Below are 9849 nucleotides of genomic sequence, written 5' to 3' on the forward strand. Positions count from 1 at the left end.
ATTCATCTAATCGTGTCTGGCATTATAATTGGGTTCTCCAAACACTAGAATTGTGACAAAAATCAAGCCAATTTAACAGCCTCTGCTGTCTTTTTGACTGCTGGAAGAAGACAACATTAGTCACTGATTCAGGACTTTCATATTACAGTTCTGGATCTCGCACAACCTGGACATTTGGATCATGTTTTGCCATCACCAGGCAGATACAATTGGAGAACTGACATACTTTTAAGATTAATCACAGAAACCCTAAAAGATTAACCTTAACATCATACTGTCAACACCAAGACCAACTGTACAATCTTTAAATTTACATGTAAATGTTGAAATTGAATTTAGTAAAAGAAAATACTGATTGTCTTAAATGCATTTTTCTTTTCTAGTTGGCATGCACCTCATGTCATTCAATGAACCGTACTGTAGACTGACTGAAAAGCCCTAGTTTTCAAGCACTGCCATCGTAAGGTACTGGTCATACCTGAACATTTAAGGTTCAGTTATGAAAAACCCTGGATGAACTTAAGGGAGTAAGAGCGTGTTTTATAGACATTTAAACTTTTTAACTTGTAGGAAAAGGGCTGTTCTGTATTTTGGACATGGAAGGGACACCCACGTGTAGCTATATTGTATAGTATACAGTACATTTGGTAAGAGTGTGTGTTTGTTACAGAGTGATATGTTCAGACAAGTTGTCCAGCATGAAGGCTCAGAAACGGCACCAGTAGTTTGTAGCTGACCCTGCTGTGCCCTGTGAGACTCTTCAGTCCATCAGGCAAAAAGGAGAGACGAAGAAACCACATCAAGTCACGGGGGAGCAGAGGAAAGTGGTACGCAGTGAGTGACCTGGAGAACAATGTATCTCTGCTTGGCCTGTGGGCTGTTGGCAGGCTGAGAGAGTCGAGATAGCAGAGACAGAGACTGACTCACTCAGCTGAGTCTCATAAGAGGAGCTGTGAGCGTGGTGATCTAAGCTGGTGTCCATATGTGGGAGGACAGGCTTTGCTTTCACGTCCACTCCATCGTCTTTTAAAATGACAAGAAGTGGTTGTGTTAAATTCCTGAGTGGTGATACATGAGCAGATGTTTCCATGTGATAATTAAAGCAGTTCAACCTATAGCAATTTCATAGGAATTTTAACATGTGTTGCTGTTAACACATTTACACATTTACCTCTAGTGTTGTCACAACAGAGGAACTTTGAACCTAAATTTTAACACATTAGATTGTATATCCAAATAACTACAACACTAAGCCATTAGAAAAACCATGAAGCACTGCCACTAAACAACAACTGTTCTTAATTTAGTATTTTTTTTGGATGTCTCTTTTATCTCTGTTTTCCTGAGACAAGATTCATTTTAGGTTCTATTGCACTGCCTGGTGCTAAAACAGAAGTTGTTGTTGTAGACTGTAAATTTGCAATATGTATTATCAACCTCAGTATCATAATCAAGATCACAGACTGACACTTCAAAGGAACAACGTGGGGAACATTTCTTTTTAATTTGTAGTCAATTTTTCCCAAAAGTTCAAACTAACAGAATTTTTCCAATGAACTTGAATGCAATTCATATAGAGGATAAGTAGGCTGTCAGACAAGGTTGTACAGATGACACTGGTCCACTAGTCATTCTGCTATAGCAGTTAGTTAGCAGTTAGACTAGTTGTTTTTGATTACTTGGGATTAAGGCTATGATATTCTTTGCTTTAATAAAATATGACATATATTATATATATATATATATATATTATATATAGTTAACAGTGGTCTTCCTCAGATAAGACAACTTGTATTTGTTCTAATATTTTTTTATGTACTGTAGCAGTATGGTACATGTAGTGCAAGCTGTATGTGTTGCTGATTTCTAGCCTATTTGCATTATAAATCTTACTTGATAGAAATGAAATCCTTTAGCTGTGCAGACACCCCAAGAAACTTGCAGTGGTTAGTCATGTAGCTGATGTTAGTCAGGATGATTTTCTTCTTATAAATTTTCCCCACTTCAAAGTCCTGAAACAGAATTGAAAGTGTTTGAAATGATTTGGATTCTATTGACATATGTCAACAAAAGCTGAATAATAAAGAAAACAATTGTTACATAAAGTCACAGTGCTTGAAAGGGAAAACCTGCAAATTAGAAGTTTATTAGCATTAGTTCTAAAAGACATAAAATGATATGAGATGTGATATTTGTAAAAACAGCAGCGTGGCACCTTAAACTTGATGATATCGGGTTTACTGATGAATGGAGGCCCTTTCAACTCTTTTCCATGAACTTTTTTAGCAGGCTTGTCGGGTTTTCCGCTGGGTATTGCAGGTTCTTCCTGATTTACGTCTGTCTGCATTAATGTATTCTTCTCAGTCAGGAGCTTCTGGAGCCACACAATGAAGTAACAGCAACAATCACTACTTTATATGAAACTGTGGAATTGTAAGATGAAATGTCAGACAGATTAAATAAAGATGTTATGTACTCCAGTTACTCAACTGATCACACAGTACAGACAAAAGGTGCTTGACAACTTTTGCATTAGATTATAATGTCACATTACACAGTAATAAAAACAGCTTACCACTCAGTTGTGAATGGAACAAGGTAATACAACATATGCTGTGCAGTCAGCCAGGATCCAAAAAGTTTTATATTAAAGTTACTTAAGGAGAAACAAAAGATTACATTAACTGTGGGTTTAAAGCTCAAAGATTTATTCTTTGTTTCCCCCTTCATGAATCATTGTATTAACTTTGGTACATTGCTGTGCTCCTCTATTGCACTAGCCACTGGGTTGAGAAGTAGCCTATGATGAGGGCATCATCTGATTTGTATGTCAGGAGGCGCGACCGCTTCCACTCCACTTGTTACTTGCTCAGAGCTTTGAGCTGTAATATCACACTCATTCGGAGGCCTCAAAGGCAGCAGCACAATAAGAAGTGATGCCTGTCACCGCACATTTCGATTGCGGAGAGGTCTCGATGAGACAAAGAGCCAACTCACCCTGATAGTGAATTAGAGGAACCCCTGCTTCTGTCAACAAGGCAGAAGCAGCCATTGAGTGAGCACTTTATTCTTATACTCAAGAAAAGGCAGAAGTGGTGCTATTACTGTAGTCCTACTCTGATGTGATCAGCACGATGGGGATTATTACCTAACACTATACAGTTTAGTAAACCAATCAATACTCAAGTGTGAGTGGAAAACTGAAAAATGACAAACTGAAAGTCTCCAGTGTTCTCAAACTGCAGTGAGTCAGTGCTGGTTTGCTTACAGGCATTCAGTGTGCTTCATGTTAAAGACCTAATACTACTCAAGACACAAATACAGTAAATGTGTGGGACTTCAGATGAACAAAAAGTCTTTGTAGCTCTGTAACCAAATTCTACTTTGGACATTTTGATTTGATGTGGTCATTATTTATTAACCGTAAAAATTGTTGGATAATATTTTTATTTACGTTTAGTCACTTGGTATTTTTATCCAAAGCTACTTACAGGTGAGGTACAAGACAAGCAAAAAAACAAAGTCAAGGGATTATCTGGTTTCCATCTGTATCCTTCACTGACAGGCATCTATCATCTTTTAGTTTGATCTGCATTTGAAATCTGTACTGTATGTTCTTCGTTTGGATCCAAACACCTTAAGACCTCTGTGGCATGTGGTGTCTTGAAACATGTACGGAGTTCATGATACAACCCCTTCAGAACACAGCCACCCTACATGCATGTACCCCCCACCAACTAGAAGTCTCCAGTGGAGACCCATCTGCAAACACTGACAGTTATGTTTATTGGGACACAGTAAGAAGCCGGAGATGCAGCTACTGGGAGGTGACTGTGTTTTTCCCTGTCCATAACATACAACCTTAAATCGCAACATTTAAAGCAGTGAGCAAAAAATCACTTGAATCAGCTTTGCTGTTTACATCACACCTGGTAAGCAACTATTCTGAATGAATGCAATGCTGGCCTTTAGTGGAATTATTTATACAACAGGCTTTAGTCTGCAGGTGGGGAATTCATCTGCTAACAAAGACGCAATAAGCACATCCTCAGAAAAATGACGTGCCTGCTGTGAATGGGACATGATTTATGAGTGTTTAATTTTAGCAGCTTGCAGGGATTTGCTTGCGGTTGGCAGTGGCTGTTATTGTAGTGCACCTTGTAGTTCTTTTCCCATAGACCAGAAAATTCAGGCTCAGCAAGGCTGTCAGGGAGGCTCTGTTGGTCCACTTCCTGGAGTATGGATTCCTCCAGGTCCTCTGTGTCAGAGGAAGCTGATGATGAGTCGCTGTAGTCACTAAACTCTCTCAACTGCTGCACAAATACACACACATTTATAATTGCTCAGATCTCTTTACTGTACATTCATTTCACAGCTGCCATGTAGATGTTATGAACCACTCACAGTTGGGGTTCTCTTCTCTGTGGCTGATGTGGGGCTGAGATCCAGGTAGTACTGAAGCTTCTCTTTTGCCCTCTCCAAAGATGGAAACTTGTCAGTGATTGGGGGTTTAGGCAGCAGTACCTGGTGCCTCTTTCTGCTCTTTACCAGCTGCTCCTCCTGAAGGATTTTTGCCACAATCGCCACCCTCTTTGACTTCTGCCTCTCCTCGAATTCCCTGAGAAGGGCAAATCAACAGCACTGCATTTTACTGAAATGGGGTCATGTATTCCTCAGCACACAGCTAGAAAAAAAACACCCACACACTGCTGCATAGAGTGGGAGTGGAGGACATGCACGTGGGAGAGGAGAGGAGAGGAGAGGAGAGGAGAGGAGAGGAGAGGAGAGGAGAGGAGAGGAGAGGAGAGGACATACGCCTGTTGTTGTTTTAGCTTCTCTAGTTGTTTCTGTTGGTACATATGCTTTATACTGTTGATGCCTTGGGCCTGCAAGGATTCTCTCAGTTGAATCTGTTGCTGCTCTTTCTTCTGGGCGTTTACTTTGGCTCTGGTTTGTTGGACCCGTAAACTCTCCTAAACAAACATGCCAGATTATTACAGTTATATTTGTTATATTTGTATATTTATTGTATTTCCTACTACACTATGAAATATACCTGTTGAATGTTGAATTTTAAAATACAATATTAAGCTTGATGAACACTGCAAAACCCTAATAACAAAAAGATTGGTACAATCAAAAATAGCATACCTAGTCCAGAAATGATCTCTTTTTAACACAAATAAAAATGTGGTCTCTGCTTTATGACAATCCTACCTGAAGTGCAGTTCTTCAAACTACAGAAAAGAGCAGTCTGTGGAGAACTGTCATACGTTGTTTGCTGGGTAGTCTACTAATGCATTAGTGTTGTCTCTATAAGAACTTAATTTAAGAATTTAAATTTAAATTTTAGATAAAGATTACTACATTTTAAGCTGGTTCATAAGCTTATTCACTCACGTACTTATAAATTATGTTAAACTGCACCGTATGTATGGTAGTATGTGTAGTATATTGTGTATGTGCATCACTCCTAAATCAACAACCACTGCGCTGCAGTATCAGCTTGGGAAGGTCCTGTTACTTACCTGTGTGGCTGCTATGTTAGACTTCAGTGACTTGACAGCCTTCATCCTCTTTTCCAGTAACTCCCTGTTTTGCTGCTCTTTCTCAGCCTCTTTCTGTTGCATTCTGAATGAAACAGGGACATTCACAAAACATGTGAATGCTCAACTACAGTACAGAGTGAAAAACAAATCCTAATAGTGCTTGCTCGAAACTTCTAAGAACTGAAGAATGCTGTTAATTATCATAACTTAGAGAGATGCATTCTTCCCTATACTCATAACCTTTATTCTTTAAAGAGATAAACACAACAAACAATCACAACAGAAAACAACAGACTTTATATGAATGTGAGCTCTTTCAACTCTTATCTTGTCTGTCCTGTTTTGTAATGTATTTAGCATCTAAGATTCTTCATATTCTCATCTATCTCATCCTATCCTGAGTCCTGTTTATCGGATTAAAGGTGGATTACCTTTTAATGGTCTCTTTCAAGTATTTGGCAGCTATCTTGCGGTTTGCCCGGCCCTCTGCAATTTTCCTCTGATGTTCAGACTCCTCTTTTTTCATCATGGCGGCCTGTTTGCTATCAGAACATAAGAGACTTATCAGCACGACTTTTATATATATATATATATATATATATATATATATATATATATATATATATATATACATTGCCTATTATTTCCTATTTATGTTTATGAACTTTATTATAATAACAACAACAACAACAATAACAAAAAAAATTATAAATACATATGAAACAATTATTACACTGTAAATATATTTGTATATAAAAGTGATTGTTTAAAACACATTTTAAGGCAATTCACTGCACAAATTGATTATTTATAATCTTTTACCATGCACATGAGTATGTCACTTAATTAGATGTCACATTTTTTACTTTTTAATCTTTTTATAGACTGATGTCTATTCTTGATAAATAATGCATAAAAAGCAGTTGGAGAATACTGTAATTTTTCCTACTCCTTCAGATGCTGCATTTTGAGCTGCAGTTTCAGGCTGGTTCCTTTCTCCTGTTGCAACCTTGTCGCTGCCTTCTGGGCTTTAAGGACCTGAAAGACCCGTTCCTCCTCCTCCACCTCCTGCCGGAGTGAGGAGAACTTGCCAATCTCCACCTCCACCTCACTCAGCTCCAACCTGAGAAGCCAAGACAAAGAATTTAGTGGATTTATGAAGCTAGAGTTGCTGACTGATGCATGAGTGTATATCGTGCACTTGTAGAATAGGTATGAAGCTAAATATATACATGGCATACACATTTAGTTTTGTTCATTTACTACAGTACTAATGGCTGTCAGAACAGGACCTTATAAAACTCTTTTTATCTTGGACTTACTCTCGTTGCTTCAGCTCAGTGGTGATGTGGCCTTCCAGCTCCTCTTCTCTCTGCAGTTTTTGACAGAGATGCCTATGCTGGGTTCGTAAACGAAAAACAGCCACACTGCAGAAAGATTAAAGAGTGGAAAGCGTAGCTGTAAAACGCCAGAAACATCCCATAAAAAATATGAATTACAGACCAAATCACATTTATGCTCATTTTTAACTCACCTGTCGTCTGCTGCTTTCTGTCGCTCTATCTCTTTCTCCAGGTCATCCCTCTTTTCTATCAATTGTTCAATATTTTGATGACAGAGATTCAGCTCATCTCTACAAAAGTTAGTGTTAGAAGTTCAATGTGTTGATTTCCCTCTGGCAACTGCAACTACAGCAATGTAACTAACAAGGCAATGTAATGAAGATACTGAAAGCTGAGCGTGAACACAGACACCAGTTTTAAATGGCACAATGTTCTTTTTGCAGACTAATGGTGTGCAACACAACAATCTCTGACTGGTGAAAAAGACTCATAAAAAGAAAATCATAGCACATGGCACAGTAAAAGCTGGAGACTGGTTAAAAGCCAGGTGTGCTTACGTTCCATTAAATTTACGTTTAATCAGAGCGCAGTACAGCTCCACACCAACCTGTGATGTGTTGTGCTAAAAGGAAAATGACAGTCATTTTTGCCAGGCACTGCAACACAGTTCATTGGGTGCTTAATGGCTCGAAGTGCAGACAAATAAAAAGAGAGAAGAAAAGCAGGGAGAGAATACATTATGGAAAATGTTCTCTCTTCAACTGAAATGATTTCCTGCAAATTGCTGAATCAATTGGCACAGAAATGATGACCAGTACCTTGAAAGCCCAGTACAAGAGAGGATGTAAAATAATACTGGAAAATGTAATGTAAAGGATTGTGCCTCACAAAAAACTTTTTCTATTATGTGTACAGGTTTCAGCAGAGTCTACAGAGGCACAGGATCTCTATCTAGTTTAAAGTGAGAAAGATCCAGCCAAAGATCTGTTGTTTTGTCAGGTCCAAACCTGGCTTTCAGCATGTCATGTTCCTTCTGTCGGTAAAAGCTGTCCAGCTGGTCCAGGTTTCGTCTCAGCTTGAACATCCGTGATGTCTCACTATAACTCCTCTTCTTACCATTATCCACTGCAACCTCAAGGTCGCCCTCACCATCGTCCTCTCTTGGGATGGATGCACAATGGCGTTTATCGAATGTTGCACGACTAATGTAAAATCTCACTATACATTTTGAGGACATATAAAATGATACTCCTATTGTGTCTGGAGATGTTTACCAAGATTTTAAAACATAGAGAATAAAACACTATTAACCACTTTTCAAAAAATGATTACACTGACATGATGAGCTACAGTAGATACAGACACAGATCAAAGGATTAACACCTAAATATATATATTTAATTGTTTAGAAAGGTTATGATTTATAAAAAATGAATACCCACTTATACAATTCTTCTAACCACTCCAAATCATGTGGAAGAGCAGGTTCCTCGTCTGTTTCCTGCGTTGGATCCTTATCTGAAATATACATCTAGATTAATGCATGCTCTTAAAACTAAGGTAAACAGACAGGAATATGTAATGCTACACTGTGGGAATCGTGTAAATAGTGGAGCAAAGTATGACTTGGACCTGTATTTTAAACAACACAGCCACAACAGAACCTGTCACTCACCCTCACTGTCCTCATCAGTGCTGAGGTGGACACCCAGTAATCCACAACTGTCTGACACCACAGCAGATGGACTTCCTCTGTGTTCTTGGTCCATTTCACCTTATTTTTCCACAGCACAGACACATATTATGAGCCCAACATACTACAACACTACAACTACAAGATATTATCAAAAAATGAGCTGAGGGCTTAACAAAGACGAAACATTTCCGAATTGAATTCGCGGTGTCATTTGCCAGATAAAATAGATAGCCAGCTAACGTTAGCTAGCGTCTACACAGTTGTCGTTAATGCTACATTTAGACGGTATCACATTTTATATTTTATACCAACTTTACCGCTCTCTTTTCCAGACTTTTCTTTTCTTGAGACGATATCTTCTGAAAATTTACTTTTTTCTCACAGCAAACGTTTGTCCGCCATGTTTGTTAGTGTTTCCAAGGTAACGGGACGCAAGGGGCGAGGTCTGAACGTCAGCTGATGCGTTTAGCAACTAAATAAAGCAAATAAAGGTTATATAAACTGCTGGTGATAAACTTGTACCTAAAAATAATAAACAACTCTTTATTATTTATTAAGGTTAATAAAAAAATATATATTTAAAAGGGAAGGTAGGTCTAGATCTGATGTAGTCTACCGCGCATGCGCAAGGCCGTGTGCCAATGTTTTTGTCTAATAGTACAGGAAAATGGTTTTCTAATACTTAATGCTTTCTTTCGTTCTTTCTTTCATTCTAACTGGTCTTTTAAGATCTTTTGAATGTTGTTGCATTTCAACAGTGTTTCTATAATTCCCTTCACAGTCACTGGTTATTTCTTTGGACTGATATCAGTCAAGCCACACACAGTAGAAAATGTCTCGCTGGCTCAGAAATAACTAATAATAAATCTGTGTGTTATGCAAAATCTTTTGTCAAGCATGCAAGATTGTACAGCTGATTTGCTCTGAGAAACGGCACAAATTTCTAGTTGATCAGTATTGCAGTACGGCACAATGGATGGGGCTTTTTACTGGAAAGATTCTTTTTGATTTGACACACTGCTTTCATTCGGCTCATCATAATGTTGAAGAGGTATTCAGTGGAGGGAGGAGAGAGGGGTGCTTTCTTGAAATCTTGTGATAATTCGTATCATCATGAGAGATTGAATAAATAAACAGTGTGAGTTTGGATTTGTGTGCGAGAGAGAGAGACAGAGCAAAGTCCTGTGAGGGAAACAAAGCCTCAAGCTGACATGAAGAATAGATCAACAGGAGGAAAGCAGAGTAGAGCAGACAGAGACTG

At 38.4% G+C, this 9849-nt stretch overlaps 1 protein-coding gene across 1 annotated transcript in view; it reads right to left on the reverse strand.

Moving 5' to 3' along the window:
- The window catches only part of cfap74 (cilia and flagella associated protein 74), a 39151-nt gene extending 30127 nt beyond the window's left edge, over positions 1–9024 (reverse strand). The window contains exons 1-14 of the mRNA XM_026367008.1: positions 8906–9024; positions 8568–8666; positions 8335–8410; positions 7900–8052; positions 7084–7182; positions 6872–6976; positions 6499–6672; positions 5981–6091; positions 5529–5631; positions 4816–4973; positions 4405–4618; positions 4158–4310; positions 2216–2374; positions 1894–2012 (exon numbers count right to left, since the gene is read on the reverse strand). Of these exons, the coding sequence (XP_026222793.1) occupies positions 1894–2012; positions 2216–2374; positions 4158–4310; positions 4405–4618; positions 4816–4973; positions 5529–5631; positions 5981–6091; positions 6499–6672; positions 6872–6976; positions 7084–7182; positions 7900–8052; positions 8335–8410; positions 8568–8661 (1718 nt within the window). The 5' untranslated portion in view covers positions 8662–8666; positions 8906–9024. The remainder of the gene's footprint in view (positions 1–1893; positions 2013–2215; positions 2375–4157; positions 4311–4404; positions 4619–4815; positions 4974–5528; positions 5632–5980; positions 6092–6498; positions 6673–6871; positions 6977–7083; positions 7183–7899; positions 8053–8334; positions 8411–8567; positions 8667–8905) is intronic.
- Positions 9025–9849: the final 825 nt, after the last annotated feature.

This window comes from Anabas testudineus, chromosome 7, assembly GCF_900324465.2.
Source record: "Anabas testudineus chromosome 7, fAnaTes1.2, whole genome shotgun sequence".
Taxonomy (NCBI): Eukaryota; Metazoa; Chordata; class Actinopteri; order Anabantiformes; family Anabantidae; genus Anabas; species Anabas testudineus.